This window comes from Bubalus bubalis, chromosome 4 (assembly GCF_019923935.1).
Source record: "Bubalus bubalis isolate 160015118507 breed Murrah chromosome 4, NDDB_SH_1, whole genome shotgun sequence".
Lineage (NCBI taxonomy): Eukaryota > Metazoa > Chordata > Mammalia > Artiodactyla > Bovidae > Bubalus > Bubalus bubalis.
The window spans coordinates 152,731,489-152,752,763 of record NC_059160.1 but is presented as its reverse complement, the minus strand read 5'-3'; the positions used below and the strand labels follow the sequence as shown (position 1 = coordinate 152,752,763).

General features: G+C 49.1%; 1 protein-coding gene across 6 annotated transcripts in view; it reads left to right on the top strand.

Annotated features, from left to right (window-relative positions):
• Window positions 1-21,275, top strand: part of DLG5 (discs large MAGUK scaffold protein 5) — a 120,464-nt gene that overhangs the window by 75,953 nt on the left and 23,236 nt on the right. For all 6 annotated transcript variants that reach the window (XM_044942343.2, XM_044942344.2, XM_044942342.2 and 3 more), the window contains 9 exons: window positions 5,284-5,543; window positions 6,776-7,088; window positions 11,381-11,565; window positions 13,527-13,652; window positions 15,836-15,968; window positions 16,399-16,526; window positions 17,495-17,670; window positions 18,007-18,110; window positions 20,002-20,094. In XM_044942343.2, coding sequence (XP_044798278.1) covers window positions 5,284-5,543; window positions 6,776-7,088; window positions 11,381-11,565; window positions 13,527-13,652; window positions 15,836-15,968; window positions 16,399-16,526; window positions 17,495-17,670; window positions 18,007-18,110; window positions 20,002-20,094 — 1,518 coding nt within the window. The remainder of the gene's footprint in view (window positions 1-5,283; window positions 5,544-6,775; window positions 7,089-11,380; window positions 11,566-13,526; window positions 13,653-15,835; window positions 15,969-16,398; window positions 16,527-17,494; window positions 17,671-18,006; window positions 18,111-20,001; window positions 20,095-21,275) is intronic.

Below are 21,275 nucleotides of genomic sequence, written 5' to 3'. Positions count from 1 at the left end.
CTTAGCAGAGGTCAGCAGGCCCTGACCATCTCTTAGCCCATCTTGTAGTTTGTTATCCAGGGCAGCGCCTTAAGAGCCTTAGTACCTGTAAGTCAGAGTGGAGCACTGTTGCTTAAAACCCTCCTGGGGTTCCCATGTCACTTGGGATACAGTCTTTGCTATACGCCTTGTAGCCGTGTCTGCTTCTCTGGCCTTTTGTGTGTGTGTCCACTCCTGCTGGTTCACTGGGCTTCAGTCCCTCTGCCCTGCCCTTCTGTCTGTGCGTGGACGTGGCTGGTGACTCCTGCCTCAGGGCCTTTGAACCTGCTCGCTCGTCTGCCAGGTGTGCTCCTGGCTGCTGCTCTTCGTTTGCACCCAAGCTCAGAAGTCACCTTCTTAGAGACTCCTCTTCAGGCTTTAGCCTCTGTCCTGACCTACTCTGTGGCTCAAAAATCTCTCTCCAGCTCATTACTCTATTTTATTTTTTATTTCTTTGACAGCCCTTCTTACACTCTCAGGTTATTTTATTTGGTCTGTTTTTCTAACTACCTATCTCTGTCCCTGTGTGTGTGTGTGTGTGTGTGTGTGTGTGTGTGTGTGTCTCTGTATCGTCCCATCAGGTTAAGAGGGCCTGAGACCACAGTCATTGTGTCTGAGCAGCATCTCCAGCATCTGGGACAGGACTAGAACATGTTAGCTACTTGTGTTGGGGTACTCAGCATCACCCCCAGGTTTGGTGATTTGCTAAAAGGATTTGTACAATTTAGCATATAATTGTATTCATGGATAAAATTTATTTCAGTAAAAGGACACAAAATCAGCTATGGAAAGGGGTTAGTTCAGTTCAGTTGCTCATTTGTGTCCATCTCTTTGCAACCCCATGGACTGCACCATGCCAGGCCTCCCTGCTCATCACCAGCTCCTGGAGTTTACCCAAACCCATGTCCATTGAGTTGGCGATGCCATCCAACCATCTCATCCTTGGTCACCCCCTTCTTCTCCCGCCTTAAATCTTTCCCAGCATCAGGGTCTTTTAAATGAGTCGGCTCTTTGCATAAGGTGGCCCAAGTATTGGAGTTTCAGCTTCAGCATTAGTTCTTCCAATGAACACTCAGGACAGACCTCCTTTAGGATGGACTGGTTGGATCTCCTTGCAGTCCAAGGGACTCTCAAGAGTCTTCTCCAACACCACAGTTCAAAAGCATCAATTCTTCAGCGCTCAGCTTTCTTCACAGTCCAACTCTCACATCCATACATGACCACTGGAAAAACCATAGCCTTGACTAGATGGACCTTTTTTGGCATAGTAATGTCTCTGCTTTTGAATATGCTATCTAGGTTGGTCTTAACTTTCCTGCCAAGGAGTAAGCATCTTTTAATTTTATGGCTGCAGTCACCATCTGCAGTGATTTTGGAGCCCCCCCAAAATAAAGTCTGTCACCATTTCCACTGTTTCCCCATCTCTTTGCCATGAAGTGATGGAACCAGATGCCATGATCTTTGTTTTCTGAATGTTGAGCTTTAAGCCAACTATTTCACTCTCCTCTTTCACTTTCATCAGAGGCTGTTTAGTTCTTCACTTTCTGCTATAAGGGTGGTGTCATCTGCATATCCGAGGTTATTGATGTTTTTCCCGCCAATCTTGATTCCAGCTTGTGCTTCCTCCAGCCCAGTGTTTTTCATGATTACTCTGCATATAAGTTAAATAAGCAGGGTGACAATATACAGCCTTGATGTACTCCTTTTCCTATTTGGAACCAGTCTGTTGCTCCATGTCCAGTTCTTACTGTTGCTTCCTATCTGCATACAGATTTCTCAAGAGGCAGATCAGGTGGTCTGGTATTCCCATCTCCTGAAGAATTTTCCACAGTTTGTGGTGATCCACACAGTCAAAGGCTTTGGCATAGTCAATAAAACAGCATTAAATGTTTTTCTGCAGCTCTCTTGCCTTTTTGATAATCCAGCAGTTGTTGGCAATTCGATTTCTGGTTCCTCTGCCTTTTCTAAATCCAGCTTGAACATCTGGAAGTTCACAGTTCACCTACTGTTGAAGCCTGGCTTGGAGAATTTTGAGTATTACTTTGCGAGCATGTGAGATGAGTGTAATTGTGCAGTAGTTTGAACATTCTTTGGCATTGCCTTTCTTAGGGATTGGAATGAAAACTGACGTTTTCCAGTCCTGTGGCCACTGCTGAGTTTTCCAAATTTGCTGGCATATTGAGTGTAGCACTTTCACAGCATCATCTTTCAGGATTTGAAATAGCTCAACTGGAATTCTATTACCTCCACTAGCTTTGTTCTTAGTAATGCTTCCTAAGGCCCACTTGACTTCGAATTCCAGGATGTCTGGCTCCTGGTGAGTCATCATGCCATAGTGATTATCTGAATTGTGAAGATCTTTTTTGTATAGTTCTTTAGTGTATTCTTGCCACCTCTTCCTGATATCGTCTGCTTTCAGTTAGGTCCATACCATTTCTGTCCTTTATTGTGCTCATATTTGCATGAAGTGTTCCCTTGGTACCTCTCATTTTCTTGAAGAGATCTCTAGTCTTTCCCATTCTATTGTTTTCCTCTATTTCTTTGCACTGATCACTGAGGAAGGCTTTCTTATCTCTCCTTGCTATTCTTTGGAACTCTGCATTCAAATGGGTATATCTTTCCTTTTCTCCTTTGCTTTTTGCTTCTCTTATTTTCACAGCTATTTGTAAAGCCTCCACAGACAACCATTTAGCTTTTTTGCATTTCTTTTTCTTGGGGATGGTCTTGATCCCTGTCTCCTGTACAGTGTCACGAACTTCTGTCCATAGTTCATCAGGCACTCTGTCTATCAGATCTAATCCCTTGAATCTATTTGTAACTTCCACTGTATAATCGTAAGGGATTTGATTTAGGTCATACCTAAATGGTCTAGTGGTTTTCCCTACTTTCTTCAATTTAAGTCTGGTAATAAGCAGTTCATGATCTGAGCCACAGTCAGCTCCTGTTCTTGTTTTTGCTGACTGTATAGAGCTTCTCCATTTTTGGTTGCAAAGAATATAATCAGTCTGATTTCGGTATTGACCATCTGGTGATGTCCATGTGTAGAGTCGTCTCTTGTGTTGTTGGAAGAGGGTGTTTGCTATGACCAGTGCATTCTCTTGGCAAAACCCTATTAGGCTTTGCCTTTGTTCGTTCTGTACTCCAGGGCAAAATTTGCCTGTTACTCCAGGTGTTTCTTGACTTCCTACTTTTGCATTTTAGTCCCCTATAATGAAAAGGACATCTTTTTTGGGTGTTAGTTCTAGAAGGTCTTATAGGTCTTCATAGAACTATTCAACTTCAGCTTCTTCAGCATTATTTACTGGTCAGGGCATAGACTTGGATTACCGTGATATTGAATTGTTTGCCTTGGAAACAAAAAGAGATCATTCTGTCGTTTTTGAGAGTGCATCCAAGTACTCCATTTTGGACTTTCTTGTTGACTATAATGGCTACTCCATTTCTTCTAAAGGATTCTTGCTCACAGTAGTAGATACAATGGTCATCTGAGTTAAATTCACCCATTCCAGTCCATTTTAGTTCACTGATTCCTAAAATGTCGACATTCACTGTTGTCATCTGTTTGACCACTTCCAGTTTTCCTTGATTCATGGACCTAACATTCCAGGTTCCTATGCAATATTGCTCTTTATAGCATTGGACTTTGGAGAAGGCAATGGCACCCCACTCCAGTACTCTTGCCTGGAAAACCCCATGGACAGAAGGGTCACTAAGAGTCTGACACGACTGAGCGACTTCACTTTGACTTTTCACTTTTATGCACTGGAGAAGGAAATGGCAGCCCACTCCAGTGTTTTTGCCTGGAGAATCCCAGGGACAAGGGAGCCTGGTGGGCTGCTGTCTATGGGGTCACACAGAGTCGGACACGACTGAAGTGACTTAGCAGCAGCAGCAGCGTCGGACTTTGCTTCTGTTGCCAGTCACATCCACAGCTTGGTGTTGTTTTTGCTTTGGTTCCATCTCTTCATTCTTTCTGGAGTTATTTCTCCACTGATCTCCAGTAGCATATTAGGCACATCCCGACCTGGGGAGTTCATCTTTCAGTGTCCTATCATTTTGCCTTTTCATACTGTTCATGGGGTTCTCAGGGCAAGAATGCTGAAGTGGTTGCCATTCCCTTGTCCAGTGGACCACAGTTTGTCAGACCTCTCCACCATGACCTGTCCGTCTTGGGTGGCCTTACATGGCATGGCTCATAGTTTCACTGAGTTAGACAAGTCTGTGGTCCATGTGATCAGATTGGTTAGTTTTCTGTGATTGTGGTTTTCAGTCTGTCTGTCCTCTGATGGAGAAAGATAAGAGGCTCATGGAAGCTTCCTGATTGGAGAGACTGACTGAGGGGGAAACTGGGTCTTATTCTGATGTGGGGGGGCCATGCTCAGTAAATCTTTAATTCAGTTTTCTGTTGATGGGTGGGGCTGTGTTCCCTCTCTGATATTTTCCTGGGGCCAAAACTATGTTGGAGGTTGAAGATGATGGTGACCTCCTTCAAAAGGTCCCATGCACGCACTGCTACACTCACTGCCCCCAACCCTGCAGCAGGCCAGCACCGACCCCTGCCTCTGCTGGAGACTCCTGGACACTCCTGGGCAAGTCTGGGTCAGTCTCTTGTGGGGTCACTGGTCCTTTCTCCTGGAAAGGGGTGCATGGGGCAAAAGTCGAGAGGAAACTAGTTGATGAGTTCTGAGAATCCTGCTGTGGAGTCACACAGGACAGGCTTAATTCCTCCAGCACTGAATCATGACAACACGTGAGACTGTAACCAGGGAAGCTCATGAATCCTCCCTGCCCAGGGAGTTTTTACTGGGAGTGGCCATATACGTAGCCCCTTGCTTAGCATGCTCTGAAATTCAAGACTCCCAGAAGAAAGGTGGTGCTGAGCCCAAGACACACTGTCCATCCACTCCAGTCATGGAAAACCCTTCCTATCACTTGGGAAAAGTTTTATATCAGTGCAGTGGACTACTTACCATTCATGTTACCAGACACCAGCCAAGGGTCAGCTTGCAAGCAGGCCTCACTAAGGCTAGACATCTCAGACCTGCTACAGTAACTCTTTGCTGTACACTACTGAAGGAATATTTGTGAAAGAGTGAATCAGCTCAGTGTGCCTGCAGGGCCTGTGGAATCAGACCGTGAGACTCCTGAAGGCCAGAGGGTGTAACCTCTCCTCCCTTGCCAACAGTCCTTCCCCAGACAGATGGAGGCCAGTTTGTCGTTCTTCTGCCCTCCGACCTTTGGTAAGCATGATTCTCTGGTCCCCAGGTGTTGAAGCACAACGGGTCATCAGAAATTCTCAACAAGCTGTATGACACAGCCATGGACAAGCTGGAGGTGGTGAAGAAGGACTATGACGCCCTCCGGAAGCGGTACAGTGAGAAAGTCGCCATCCACAACTCGGACCTGAGTCGCCTGGAGCAGCTGGAAGAGGAGAACCAGCGCCTGCTGAAGCAGACGGAGATGCTGACCCAGCAGAGGGACACGGCCATCCAGCTGCAGCACCAGTGTGCCCTCTCCCTGAGGAGGTAGGAACCTGGGCCGCTACGGGAGGCAGTGAGCCGGCCTGTCTTTTGTTCTCGGAGAACGGCCAGAGGGCCAAGTGCTACCTTCCCTGCCAGGGACCACTCTGTCCTCTGTGGGCTCTTGGTTATCTGCAAGGCTCCCTGCCACTTTCTGGAAGGAAAAAGAGCACCTTGAGCTCTTTCAATAAAAAGTTACGTTATCTCCAGAAATCATTTTCCTGACCCTCAGCATGTCGTGGTCATTGTGCTCTTTTCTCCCGTCTGAATGGCTCGGGTGTTCTGACCATCCTGATTCTGAGGTTGCCTCACAAGCCTCTCCCTGTCACTCACCCACCTAACAGATAGGGAAGTTAATTGTCCTGGGCACTATTTCTTCCAAAAGTTCTACTTTTTATTAAGGTAGATAATCTGTAGGGCTGTGACCCCAGCCCTCAAACAGTGTTTCTTAAGTACATTTCTGCGGCATACCTGTCCTATTAGTTGCCTATTAGCTTTATATGAAAGGATGTCTCCAGCTGTAAGAGAGTTTGGGAGTTGCCAGGTGGCACATAAACAGGCATCTGCCCCGCAGGACTTCTCAGAACCTTTACTCTGGTACTGTGCACTAGATTCTTCCAAGAGGGGGCAGAGTGCAGTGTCTCCTAAACATCGGTCAGTAAAGGGTACACTTTCTTTAATGGAGCTCCACGCAGGGTTGGTGCTCCAAGGAACCCACATTCAGAAACGCTGCTCTGGAGCTGCAGGCTTTAATTTGCAGGGCTACCTTCATGGCAGGGTCTTCCTTGCCTGGAAGGACTGAGCTGTGCCCTGATGCCAACCTGGTGACCTTGGACCAGTCACCTGTATCTCGAAGCCTTATCATCTATATCTGTGAAATGAGGTGGCCAGACTCAGTGATCATTCAGGCCACTTTTATCTTTCATAGGCTGTGATTCTAGTTTTTTTTTTTTTTTTTTTTTAATTTTTAAAAATAATGTAGCTTGACCATGGAAGAAAGAAAGAATTCTGTTCTTTTTTCTGGTAGAGCAGAGGGAGTGAAGTCCTCTGTGCAACTTTGAATATTTGTAAAAGGTTGAGAAAAAGTTGGGGTCCAAGGGCACTGGTCCTTCATGACTTTTCTCTCCTGGGGGTGTGGAGAATGACCTCTTTCAAATCTTCGTGCTTCACTGTCCAGCACAGCAGAGCTGGCCGGGCAGGTCCCCATCCCCCACGTCCTGGCTGCCCCTCTCCCCCAGGTTTGAGGCCATTCACCATGAGCTGAACAAAGCCACGGCCCAGAACAAGGACCTGCAGTGGGAGATGGAGTTGCTGCAGTCAGAGCTGACGGAGCTGAGGACCACACAGGCGAAAACCGCCAAGGAGTCGGAGAAGTACAAGGAGGAGCGGGACGCGGTGTACAGCGAGTACAAGCTCATCATGAGCGAGCGCGACCAGGTCATCTCTGAGCTGGACAAGCTGCAGACCGAGGTAGAGCTGGCCGAGTCCAAGCTCAAGAGCAGCACGTCTGAGAAGAAGGCGGCCAGCGAGGAGATGGAGGCGCTGCGACAGGTAGGAAGGTGGTGAGGGAGGAAGGGCTGTGGTGCATAGGTGCTTGGAGTAGCAGGGAGCTGATGGCTTTTCACCTCTGGCCTGCTGCTGGCTGGGCTCTCTCATGTTGCCTGGGTAACTGCTGAGCTCATGCTCGGTGCCAGGCTCTGGTCAGGCTGCATGGGACACAGGTGAGGTCCAGCTGTGGTCCCGGGTATCTGGAGCTGACAGTGTAGGAAGAAGGTTGGATGACACGTGCAGATGCTCACCCATGCCCTCGGTGATGTGATGGTTGATTAGTCTCTAGCTGGAAGTCAGCTCAAGGACTTGCTCATTAAGAAGATATCCCAAGGCCAGGGTCCCAAGACCAGGGTCCCAGAGCCATAGATACATTTGGCCTTGTGAGTCTGGAAGAGCACACACGGTATTCCTTTCCCCCAACATCTGAGGAATCTGCTCTGTGGAGGGGTGGTTGGGCTCCTGATCAGAAGATGGTCTACTAGGCTGAGCCCAAGGGCCCTTTCAAGCTTTGCTTCCTGGGGGGATGAATCTGCAGGGAATGGGGCTCAGGAGCATCCAAATTGAGCTGCTGAGCTTGACTGCTGAGTGACCAGTGGGGCATCTCTGCATCTTTCCTGCCTGGCCACCCAGACCTCATTGCTGACACTGCTTATTCCTATGACCAGGTGTGTTCCACTGAGGCAGAGCACAGGGCCGTGGACATAGGCCCGTGGGCTCTCCCTGTTTGAGATTGCTTTTGCATTCTGTTGCTTCATGTGTGGCTCTGTTTGGAGCTGCTGAACTTGATCAGAGCAGATTTTCTTTCCATTGGAGTAGTTCTCCATTCATTCTTCTCAATTCTACTTTGCTCTGCAGGTCCATTAGAATAAAGGCTTGAAAACTGGCCTGTGAAAAGTGAAAGCTAAGCTAAGCTAAGTCACTTCAGTCGTGTCCGACTCTGTGTGACCCCATAGACGGCAGCCCACCAGGCTCCCCTGTCCCTGGGATTCTCCAGGCAAGAACACTGGAGTGGGTTGCCATTTCCTTCTCCAATGCATGAAAGTGAAAAGTGAAAGTAAAGTTGCTCAGTTGTGTCTGACTCTTAGTGACCCCATGGACTGCAGCCTACCAGGCTCCTCTGTCCATGGAATTTTCCAGGCAAGAGTACTGGAGTGGGGTGCCATCGCCTTCTCCAGTGAAAAGTGAAAAGAAGGTGTTAAAGGTTGGGCAGTTTGGGAAGGGACAGTGTGTGCCGATTGTTGGAGCCAGAGCCCCCTGGACTGAGCCTGAGGCAGGGCTGATACCCGAGGGGTGGCCAGGGCTCGAGAGCCCCTCTCTGGACAGTGATGCTGCCTCATGCCCTGGCAGTGCTGGGAGCAGTGCTTGGAGGGTGGACCTCCTCAACCACCTCTCACCTCTCCTAGAGCTCTGGGCCTCTCAGTTGCCTCATCTACAAACTGAAAACGATGACAGCATCTGCTTCGCAGGGTGGTTGCGACCATCAGCTGAATTAACATTGAAAACACACTTAGAATGGTATCTGCGTAAAGTGAGAATGGTATAAGTCTTGATTATCAGGGTTATTTTTATGCCCATCTGAACTTTACCACCCTGTTAGGATTAGGGTGCATCCTATGAGATTGTTTTTATAGGCAAAAATGGGCCAAATAATGACAGTTTCATGCAGAGGGAGTGAGACTTCTCCAGACCATCAAGGTGAAAGCCATCGTGAAAAGGAATATTTTTTCTTTGATGAAATTTTTAAAAGACGATAATGAAGAGATTCATTTTTTTTATTGCTGTAAAAGTCACATAATATAAAACATACTATTTTAACCGTATTTGACTGCACAGTTCAGTGGCACTAAGTTGATTCACATTGTCGTGCAGCTCTTACCATCATCCATCTCTCCAATTTTCACCTTTCTAAACTGAAACTCTGTCCCAACTAGACGCTAACTCCCCATCCCTCCGCCACCCCCACCCGTGGCTCCTGACATCTATCTACCAACATACTGTCTGACTCTCTGAATTGGACTATTATTCTAGGTAATTGAAGAGATTCTTAATAAGCAAATATAATGTGTTAGGGCTTGGTGATTGCCCTGGAGAAAACATCAACCTCATTTTCATATTCTGGTATAAGAGCTTAATTGTTGGGGAAAATGTTGATATCAAATAAGGGAAACAAAATGATGAAGAGTAAAAACATCAGAAATGCCTGAATCAGTCCCTGAACTACAGCGTCAAGGACGGTGTGTTAAAGCCATTGAAGGTGAGCCTGTGATAGGCCAGCGGCCACCTGGCTGAGATGATAGAGGTTAATTGTGCTCTTGGCAGGATTGCAGAAACACGGGGGCGGAGGAAGACCCCCGGCTGCCCCGCAGTGCTTGGTCTGGTGGCCCATGTCGCCCACTCCTCCCAGGGCTCCCGTGTGCCTCCAGCCTGGAACCCTGAACCTTCACAGGGGGCACTGGCCACACATGAGGTCTGCTGTCAGCTGAGACAGGAATCTTTTCTGGGCACCCATCCCAGTCAGTAGGCGAGGACAGCCCAGCCCCCACCCCTGTAGCTTCCACAGCTGAAACCCTCGGCTCCCTCTGGAATCTGCCTGGCTTCTGGGACAAGACCGTTCTCCGTTTGGACAGAAGAGGCTAAGTCTGTGGCCTGGGCCGTCCTGGCTCTGAGGTGTGGGCATGGAGGGTCTTATCTTCCCATGGCCTGCGAGGTCCCTAAGGATTGCTCCCACCCCTCTCCAGCAGCCACTTCTTGTGGGGTCATCTGAGAGGGACCTTGAGCCAGGCCAGGGCCCAGGTCTCAGAACTGTTTTTGTTCTGCTCAACAGGGCTGGTGGTTCTTTTTCCTTCTGACACCTGTGCCTTCCTATGCTCCCCCCTCTCCTCTCTGTACCTCCTGTTTATTTACCCTCTTTTCTCTTTCATTGCCTCCCACCCACCCTATTGTCTTCTCCACAGTGGGTTGTGCAAAGAAAGGGCAGGTGGGGGCCCTGTCAGGGTTTTTGCCTCGCTCTGAACACCTGGTCAGCTCTGCCATCTCTCTCCCTTGCTTCCCACCTCTGAGAGTGGGCACATCCAGGGACTTCCTTCACCCGGGCCGGCGTCCAACCTCTGGCCATGGGCTTCCAGGTTCCTGAAAGCTCGCCGGCCTCAGGAGGACGTGGAAACTGGTAGCTGCCCCAGGGAAGCCGTGGGGCGCTGCTGCCTTTCACAGAGGTCCTTCCGGAGACTGGATCGCTTCCTAAGACAGGCCCCTCTGACAGAGCCACTGTCCCCTTGAAAGGCAAGCTTGGTCACTTGGACTGGTAGTGCTTTCTACTGCCCCTTGAACGCAGTTGCATCTCTGATGTCCAGTCCTGCCTGGGGATTGAATTTGGTAGAAAGTTGGGGAACATTGTATGAGGGGGGAGGTACTGCGTAAAGTGAGGAGGGAGCCTTGGGGAGCAGAGGGGTAGGAGGGGAGGCACCGGGGGAGGTGGACGATGACCAGAGGAGCATTCTGTCTCGTGTGTATTTTACTTCTTCAGAAAGCGTTTGAGCTGGACTAGGAGTTACTCTAGCAGTAGGCACTCACTTCATCGTTGTCGTATTCTTCATGTTTTCTGAGGATTGCAGAAACCCAGGGGGAGCTTTCTGTATGAGTGCTTCAAAGAGTTTGATTTGAGATTTTAACGGAGCATGTCGTGCTTTGGAAAGAGGTCTAGAAGCAGATCCTTTAGATTTCAGCTTTTTAAAGGAGCTGAGACACCCAGGACTTCCCCAGCAAACAGCAGCCAGTGACTTTTCAGATTAGCGATAACCGCATGCCAGAGCATATCAGCTGTGCTGTAGACACAGTGGGTGGGGAAGCGTCATGACCAGTGCTGCACCCTTCGCTGCAGTGGGGCCTCGTGGCACGATTTGTCACGAGCACTCTCTAGAGAGGTGCAGAGGGCTCTCTGCAAGACACACATCCCGTAAGTGGCAGGTGGGGTTTAGGAGGAGCCCTCTGGGGGTCATTTCCCCTGGGCCCCTGAGACCAGGACAGAGGAGGGGCCGGGCTTCCAGTCCTGGCTCTGTGAGGGGCTGAGCGAGTTTGGGTGAACATGAATACAGCATCACTAGGGGTCTGAGCATGGCTGTGGAGCGTGTTGTCATGGTTTGGGGTGTGTCGGAATGGGCTCTGCCTGGGATCTCAGCACTTCCCTCCATCCAGCTCGGGAGAGTGCAGCCCCAGCTCCTGCACCAGTTGGAGGGCACTTCCAGACCAGAAGGCCCAGTAACCTCCCCCTCTGCTCGCTCGTTGTCCTCCTGCAGATCAAAGACACAGTGACGATGGATGCCGGGAGAGCCAACAAGGAGGCTGAAATCCTTCGAAAGCAGTGCAAGGCTCTGTGCCAGGAGCTGAAGGAAGCCCTCCAAGAGGCGGACGTGGCCAAGTGCCGGCGGGACTGGGCATTCCAGGAGCGGGACAAGATCGTGGCTGAGCGCGACAGCATCCGGTATGGGCGCTGGGGCCCCCACAGGCTCAGGTCTCCCCATGACGCAGTGGGTCTGTGGGAGGGTCAGAGTCTTTACCACTTACTTCCAGGTCTGGTGGGAGTGACCTGGGTCGTCGTTCTCACTCTAGGTGATGCCCCAGTCTCGACTCATAGTGAAAATTTGGAATTTTCCATTGCATCTCAACTTCCTATTTCCCTTCACCCTAGAGGTCCAAGTGCCTGCTGTGTCCAGAGCATAGACTCTCGTGAAGTGGCACAAGGCCAGGCTTAGAGGCTTCTGGTGCAACGGACGTTTCAGAAATGCATTCTTTTTTTTAAACTTTGTATTTTGTGTTGGGGTGTAGCTGCTTAACAAACAACGTGGTGGAAGTTTCAGGTGAACAGCGAAGGGACTCAGCCGTCCATACACATGTATCCACTCTCCCCCAGACCTCCCTCCCATCCAGGCTGGCACAGCACACTGAGCGCAGTTCCCTGTGCTACACAGTCAGTCCCTGATGGTTATCCATTTTAAATATGGCATTGTGTACATGTCCATCCCAAACTCTCTAACTTTCCCTTCCGCTCGTCCTTCCCCTCCCCACCCAGCAACCATAGGTTCATTGTGTAACTCTGTAAGTTTCTCTCTCTTTCTATTTGGTAAGTAAATTCATTTGTATCACAGAACTCCATTCTTACAGGCAGTATTCATTGGTTGCTGACAACCGATGGTCCCTTGAGCTTTAAGGAGACCCTGGGAGAGAAATAGCCTTTGAGGCTCCTGGGCACGTGTGATGCCTGTGAGGGGGCCAAGCAACATCATGGGACAGGGCAATGGGGGGAGGGAGATGCATGAACAGTGAACCCGTGGGGGTGTGCAGGGAACTGGGGGGCAGGTAGGGAGGTCTCCCCAGGAAGCATGGCATTCGAGCTAGAACTTAAGCTTGAGTGGCATTTTTTCTAAATGGAGAAGGGGGATGGGTGCTGCAGCCTGAGGGACCATCATGAACAAAGGTGGTTGGTGAACTCAGGGCAGGCCTAGGACTGGGTGTGGCATGAGTGGGGTGCACACTTACAGAGGCAATAGGAGAAGCGGCTGACAGGGCTCCTGAGGACAGGTGGTGAGCACCTCTGAAGGGAAGCCCTTGAGTGTAGACTTGGACCTTAGCCTGGAGTAAAGCCAGGAGAGGCCCTAGTGGCGTGGTGTTGCTGGTGATGACTGAGAACCTGGTCACTGAGACGTTTTGTAACTTGTGGCCGTTTGGAGAGACAGATGTACTCTGGGCTGCTCGGGAGATGAAGAAGGTTCAGGGTTGGAGGGGACTTGGGGCCATTGAGAGGTAGGGACCTGCCCACTCAGGGTCCATCCGGTGGCAGGATGCAGTTCTGGAGGTGGCACAGAGCGCAGACTCCCCTGCTGCTGGGTCACCTGTCCCCACCTCCTGTCTGACTGACCAAGCTGATCCTGGGATCCCAGAGGCCACACGTTAGTTAGTAGAGACTTTTTAAGCCTACACTTTCTACCTGCACAGGGCTCGGGCTGCAGAGATGCATAAGACATGATTTCTGTCCAAATGGGGGGCTCCATCTAGTTGTGGGGTGGAGGGCAACTCTAGAAAAACCTGCATGAAGCATGTGGTTGGTGCTGGAGCACCGGGCCTTGCCAGATGGGCTGGGAGTGGGAGCATGGTGTTTGACCTCAGGTACACTGAGGCTGAAACTGTGGGATGAACACTGGACTGCAGAATGAGATGCTTGTTGCCTGGTAACCATGGGGTTGTCCCCTCTGCCAGGTCCAAGGTGTCCCCTCTGACCCTGCGTGGGATTGGCCCAGGAGGTCTTGTCTCTAAACTCTCAAGCACTCCTCCCATGCATCAGGCATCCAGGGTGTTCAGGAGCATGGGCTGCAAGCTTCACTGCAGGCCATGAGTCCTCCACCCCCTGCTCCTCACAGTGACCTTGCCCTTTGCCCCTTCTGTCAGGACGCTCTGTGACAACCTGAGGCGGGAGCGGGACCGGGCAGTGAGTGAGCTGGCTGAGGCCCTGCGCAGCCTGGACGACACTCGCAAACAGAAGAACGATGTCAGCCGGGAGCTGAAGGAGCTCAAGTATGCTGGGGTGGGCACTGCTGGGATGAGCTGGCACCCGGGGAGCACAGGGCCCCCTACCTCCAGGGCACAGCTGCCCCATGGGCAGGCCTGGCCGCCGGTCCCCTTTCTTGGTCAGTCCATAAAATGTGTCCCAGGGTTGCCTCTACGTTGAGAGTTGATTAGAAATCCTCAGACCAGCACAGAAGTGGCAGCGGCCCTTTGGTGAGCCTATGGGGGTGGACGGGCACCGTGTGCACAGGGGCATCGGAAGGAAGGCCCCTGCCCCAGGCAATCTGCTGGGGGACAGGCAAGCACGTGTTGTCCATTCATTCCCTCTCTCCCTCCCTCGTTCACTCGCCAACTCAGCAAGGATTTGCAAGGTACCTGTTTTTTGTGGACCAGGCCCTGGGGGAGGCACAAGCCATCAGTCTCTGTGGGGCTCGCAGCACACGGAGACGGACCCAAGGCAGGGCCATCTGAGAGACCAGTATGCGAGGGGACAGAAAGATGACAGATTGTGAAGCAGCGTTTGAAGGTGGTTGTTACTACCACTCCAGTCTACTCTGCCTGTGCTGTGTGGGGCGTCAGACACTAGATCACAGCGCTGCTCCAGGGACGTCACTTCAGACTTGGTGGCCCCTCCCAGTGTATAGAAAATACAAAGATCCAAGCTGAAAAACAGAAACTGGCAGATCCCAACAGCCATCATTGCAGTTCAGAACAGGAACCAGACTCTGTAGTTGAGAAGCAGTGGCTGTCTCTCTGTTCGTGAGACCTCCCAACCTGATAGGGTGGTGAGAAGCTAGTGAGTCTGCAAGCCTCGCACATTCAAGTGAAGTCTTCCACAAGTGGGTGACTGCTTCCCCTTCCTCCCTGTTCAACAGCACCTCTTAACAGGAGACAAACAGCTTCATTTGCTTAATGAAAACCCAGAAGCCCTGGGGCTTAAGCACTCTAAGAAAATCCCAGAGGTTAAGAGGCAAAAAGGCAGGTTCTCCAGGGACCCAGTCTGGATCTAGCAAGTGGTAGAATCAAATTAGGGCAAAGCCTGGAGCCCTGGGGGCTTGAGCATGGGAAGAGGTTTTGCACAGTAATTGAGCCAGAGTTGCCTGGAACTTTTGAGGAATGTCAGGTTCCGTTTGTGTGTTTGTTCAGCACATTTGTATTTGCGCCTTCTCTGTGCTAAGTTCTCTTAACTGGCGGGATGCAGGCAAGGGACTTGCTGCTGCTGCCCAGGAAGCCCCCCGTCTGCAGAAGCATCAGCCTTACATGGTGGGTGAGAGCTGAGCCACGTGCAGTGAACGCGCAGCAGCAGTGTGTCAGGGCAGTAATGGTGAATTCGGAAGGTCATCTGGGCCCAGGTTTTAGGAAGAAGGATGTTACTAGGGAAGATTACAAGGTTTCTGAGTCTTTTTTCGTCCTCTTCCCTGGGTCTTTCTGAGAGCTAAAGCTTTTTATTTCGATCAAATCCAATGTATTGATTTTTTTAAAAAACTTTTAATGGATTATGTTATGTCTGAAAAACCCTTAATCTATTTTAGATCTCAAAGATTTTCTCCTACACTTTCCTTCTAAAAGTTTTATAGTTCTACATTCAAATCTATGATAGATCGTGAGTTAATCTTTACGTAAGGTATGGGCTTTAGGTTGAGAGTCTGTTGCCGTGATGTCTACTTGCTCCAGCATCCTTAGTTGAAGACGGTGCTTTCTTTGTGGAACTGCTTCTGTACCTTTTGTACTTTGTGGAGCTGATTCTGGGTCTTCTCTTCTGTTCCATTGATCCATGTCTCTGTCTTCCTGGCAGTTCCACACAGCCTTGATTTCTGTAGCTGTATAAGTCTTGAAATCAAGTAGAATGATCCCTCCCATTTTATTCTTCATTTTAAAAATTGGTTTAGTCATTCTAATTCCTTGCCTTTCCATATACATTTTAGAATAGTCTTGGCTACAGAAAGTCTTACTGGCATTTCTATCAGAATTGCATTAAACCCCTACCTAGATAAGTTTGGGGCAAATTTCTGAGACTTAAAAACTATGAAAACCCACTGATTCAGGAAGCTTTGACCTGACCCTTGGATTTATTAGGAAGCTGGTGTGTAGTGTGAGGGAGATAGGCATGGTCCACCTCGTTTCCCAGTGGACTCGGCTGGGATGCTTTGCCTCCCAGAGGGCCATTGCCATGACTCTCTCTTCGTCCGCAGGGAGCAGATGGAATCCCAGTTGGAAAAGGAGGCCCGGTTCCGGCAGCTGATGGCCCACAGCTCGCACGACTCGGCCATCGACACAGACTCTATGGAGTGGGAGACAGAAGTGGTGGAGTTTGAAAGGGAGACGGTAAACTGCCCGCAGGTCTTTTTCTCCCCAGCTCTCCTCAACATGCAGGCTTGGGACGGAAGTGAGAGGGTGGCCGGCCCTCTCGCAGTGCCCTCCAGTTTCATGGCTGCTAGTTGGGAGGTCAGCTTTTCCTCCCAGGGTGCAGATGCATCCTTTGCCGGCACTTGTCCAAGCCAGGTGGCAGCCGCAGCTTGGCCTCCTGTGTCCCCCGGCAGATGCTGGCAGTGTGTGGAGAGCAGAGCACGAGGGGCTGTGTGTCTGCAGTGGCAGAGAGGGGTGGATCACAGCTGCTCAGAGCTTTCATCCTGGGGACCAAGTGCCCCATCAGAGTGAAGGTTCAACCCTCGCATTGGAGTGAGTGGCCAGAGGTGTGAGAGCCAAGTGTTTCTCATCACTGCTTCAAGTGAGCTGTTGCTGCTGTTCTTGACAGGAGGATATTGACTTGAAAGCACTTGGGTTCGATATGGCAGAAGGTGTGAATGAGCCTTGTTTGCCGGGGGACTGTGGCATATTTGTCACTAAAGTGGACAAAGGAAGCATCGCTGATGGCCGCTTACGGTAAGTGTAAGCACCCCAGCTCTGGAGGGGAGGGGGTAGTTTCCCTTTGACCTAACACAGAGGACCTGGAGAGCCAGGTGACATTGATAAGATACTTCTTTTTTAAGAAAATTACTTTTGGCTGTGCTGGCTCTTCATTGCTGCGCAGCCTTTCTCTAGTTGCAGCGAGCAGGGGATACTCTGATTGTGCTGTGGAGGCCGCTCATTGCAGTGGCTTCTCGTTGCCGGGCACAGGCTGTAGGGCACGTGGGCTCGGTGGGTGTAGTTCCCGGGCTCTAGAGCACAGGCGCAAGAGTTGGGGCTTGCAGGCTTGGTAATTGCACGGCATGTGGGATCTTCATGGATCAGGGATCCAACATTTTGTCTCCTGCATTGACAGGTGGGTTCTTTCCCACTGAGCCACCAGGGAGACCACCAGCTGGCATTTAAATGAACGCATCCCAGGATCTGGGGGGCTCTTAGAAGCAACCCGAAGCTTGCAGGTTCAACTGTTAACCCTGTTCTTAAAGGACAAACTGACTCCAAATTGCCCCTGAATCTGATCTTTCTCCTTTTGCTTCTGTGTGTTAAAGGGGGCTCAGGTGGTGTGTGTGAGAGTCTAGAATATGCATGGCTTGCTCATCCCATGACATAGTAATGATAATAATTAGCACCTACATAGTGCTTGTTGACTGCTAAGTTCAATCACTTTATATAATTCATTAACCTTTACAATTCCATGAGGTAGGTGCTTGTTGCCCCCATTTTACAAATGAGAACCCTGAGGCCTAGAGGGGCTACGTCACACTGCCAGTAAGTTATAGCGCTTGGATTTGAACCCAGGCTGCAACATCCATAAGGTTAACTACTCTACTCTCTTGGAAGAGGAAATCTTTCTGAATGTGCTTGTGGGGTACCTGCTTTCTGGTGTTCTGCTCCCTTGGTCCCAAGGCTTTCTCAGGCAGTGACCTGGCTGTGCCCCTCCTCAGGGTCAATGACTGGCTGCTGAGAATCAACGACGTGGACCTCATCAACAAGGACAAGAAGCAGGCCATCAAGGCACTTCTCAATGGGGAGGGGGCCATCAACATGGTCGTGCGTCGGAGGAAGTCCCTGGGTGGGAAGGTGGTCACACCACTGCACATCAACCTGAGCGGGCATAAAGGTAGGGACCGTGGAGATGGATAGGGTACCCTTTCTTGTGTAGAGAAGGTGCGTGTGTTTTCAAGCGTACCTTATTCCCAGAACAAGGTATCACAGTGTGTGTGCTTCCCGCCAGGGGACCATCTGGGTCTTGTGTCTTGCTGTGACTGACTGTTTGATTCACTAGACCAGGCATGATCAGGCCCCTGGATGGTCTGACCTGGTTGGGGTGCTGAGATGGATAGTTCATAGTCTGCCAACGTCCCTTTTATAAGTTGATCTCACAAAGATGAGGGGAGACAGCCAGAGGGCCGTTTGACCCTGGTGGGGGTTAACTGTGGGCCTCTGTGGTTTGCAGACAGTGGCATCAGTCTCGAGAATGGAGTGTATGCTGCCGCCGTGGTGCCTGGAAGCCCGGCTGCCAAGGAGGGGTCCCTTGCCGTGGGAGACAGGATCGTGGCTGTAAGTCTTGGGAACTCTTTCCCCAGTTCTAGACTCCCTGTCTCCCAGTTCCCACCCTGATGGCAACCACTTTTAACAATTCATTGTGTTTTTCTCTCCAAAACACTCAAAACTTATATCTCCCACTTTATTTTTTTGAAGCAACACATGTTTATAATCTTACAGTTTAAGCTCCCACTCTTTTTTTTTAAACTTCAGATGTGGTCATAATATAGTGTGCTACTGCTAACCTTGCTTTTTATTTTTAACAGCATGCCTTGAGGTTCTTCCAGATTTACATCTTTAAATCTGGTCTTTTCAATAAACTTCATGTTCTGTAGTGGTTGTTGAGCCAGTCCCCTGATGCACGGTCAGGACATTTTTGCTTCTATAGCAGTGCTGCGTGGCCACTGCTGTGTCTTGCCATGGGGTGTAGTTCTAGGGGGTGGAATTGCTGGATCATAGGCTGTAAGCATTTATCCTGTGACGTGACCTTTCTCCATGTGCTCCAAGGAAGCTGTGGCCTTTTCAGTCTCATCTTCAGTGTTTGGGGTAGCTTGTTATGTCACATCTTTGCCAGTGTTTTTTCAGATTTGGGGGCAAGCTAGAGTTTGAAAGCAATATGGCCATTGTGAAAATTTTTAAGATGTAGGAAAGTTATAAAGAAAAACAAAACCAACCAAATTAATCTACCGTCCCAAGATAAAAACCAAAAAAATTAATCTACCACTCCAAGATAATCACTCTGAATATATATTTTTAAGTTTTGATTTTCAGATAATTGCTGAGATAATTCAGTTGTGATATTAAGTAATATTTAAAAAGTTGCAAAGATAATACAGAAAGGTGGTCCTGTATCCGCATCCTCTAGTTATGGCAGTTGGCTGCGTCTTATGTAACTGTGGTATCAAAACCAGACAGTAGATGCGGGCACAGGGTCTATGCATAGATTTCTGTTGTTCTATCACATTTTAGATTAAGGGAAAAAAACCAAGATATAGAACTGTCCAATACTGCAAAGATCTCCCTCATGTTAACATTTATTTATTTGTTTTTGTAATTCTGTCTTTTAATTGATTGATGATTGCTTTACAATATTGGTTTGATTTCTGTCATACTTCAAAATGAATTACCCTTTATATTAACCTCCACAGTCCTCAGCATGTTCCACCCCCCACCCCCTGTCATAACTCTGGCAACTAATTTGTTCTCCAGCTCCATAATTCTGTCATTTGGAGGATATTGTGTAAGTAGAATTTAGAGTATGTGCCCATTTGAGATGGCCTTTTTCACTTGGCTTTATGCTGTGAGCTCTCACGTGGTTGGCTGTGCTGATGGAATGGTCCGTGATGCCGAGGAGTGCTCCATCAAGAGCACTACCCCATATCACTGGTCATCTACTGGGTATACACTTTTAAAAAGGATTGGAATGAGTCTGAGAGGGATGTGGCCAGAGACTTAGGTGTATGGGGTTGTAGGAGTCTTTGTGATGATACTTGGTGTCACGTGGTTCCTCTGTGGTCTCCCACACCGTGATCTCATTTTCAGTCTCCTCCCACTCCTCGGGGGTCAAACATGTTTTTCTTCCTTTTTGCGTGTGAAGGAGTTCTGAACCGTGGTCCAGCATCACACAGCAGGAAGCAGCAGGGGTGGGATGCTCCCTGGGACCCCTGGAATTCTGGTCCCAGCCAGACAAGTCCCATCCTCAGAGCACTCTTAAGGCTGTGTATTTCATTTGCTTCAGAAGCCCCATAACTGGACTTTGAGGGCCTTACTGGCGAGGGGCTTTCTCTCCTTTGCCAGCTCCAGACATGGGCACCTTACATAACCAGGCCCACTGTCCAGCATGGGTCAGCAGCTGGGCAGAACCCCTGGCCTGGCACGAGCCTGATGGGCTCTTTGTTGGCTCTAGATCAATGGCATTGCACTGGACAACAAGTCTCTGAATGAGTGTGAGTCTCTGCTGCGGAGCTGCCAGGACTCCCTGACCCTGTCCCTCCTGAAGGTAAGGGCCCCACTCTGCACTGGCTCTGCTCTCTCTGTCTGGGGCGGGCAGAGCCTCAGCTCCGTGTACCTGAGCTGCTTTTCCACATCACTGGGATCCTTGGGGAAAAAGTCTTGATTTCTAAGTCTAGGGTGTACACTAACCCTGACTGGATCCTGGTTTAAAAACCAAAAACAAACAAACAACCCAGCTCTGAAGGATATTTGGATCTGGACTGGATAATTAGGTGATCTTAGGAAATTTTTACTTTTCCTGGGTATGATAATGGTGTTGAGATTATATAGGAGAATGGCTTCATTTGCGGGAAAGGCATGTTGAAGTTGTTAGGGTGAAATGTCATAATATTTGTAACTTATTTGCAAATGTTCTGCAGGGTAAATAGGTATAGACAATTTGGCAAAATATTGTTGAATCTAAATGGATTTAAGGGCATTTGATGTGCTTTCCTGTCAACTTTTCTAAGAAGGCTGGAAATAGGCTCATCTACTTCATTAAGAGATATTTTAAAGTATTATTTAAAAATTAATAGACTTTTAGGGGAGCAGTTTTGGGTTTATAGAAAAGTTATGTTAGTACAGAGAGTTCTCATATTATCCACTCTGTTTCTCCTGTTCATTTTGTGTCAGTGGGGGTACATTTGTTGCCACTGATGAGCCAGTATTCATACATTAGTATTAACTGAAGTGTTCAGTTGACATGAGGATTCGCTTTTGGAGAACGTTCTGTGGGTTGGGACAAGTGTATAAGGACATATATCCACCAGCACACTACCGTAGAGAATAATCTAACTGCTCTGAAGATCCTCTGGGCTTCACCTATCCATTCCCCTCCTCCCCTGTAACCTTTGGCAGCCTCTGATCTTTTTACTATCTTTGTAGTTTTGTGTTTTCCAAAATGTCATATAGCTGGACTCTGTAGCATTTTCAGATTGGCTTCTTTCAGTTCGTAATATGCATTTAAGGTTCCCTGAGTGTCTTCTCGTGGCCTGATGGGTTGTTTCTTTTTATCGCTGAATAATATGCCATTGCCTTGGCATACTGTAAGAAATATCTTTAAGAATGAAGTTTTTACATTTTTGTTTAATCATTTAAAAAATTAGGCAGAACACAGTACAAATGATTTCAGAAAACGCTCAAACCAGGGAACTTTGTGTCTCTCATGTGGGTTCATAGTGGCCAGGC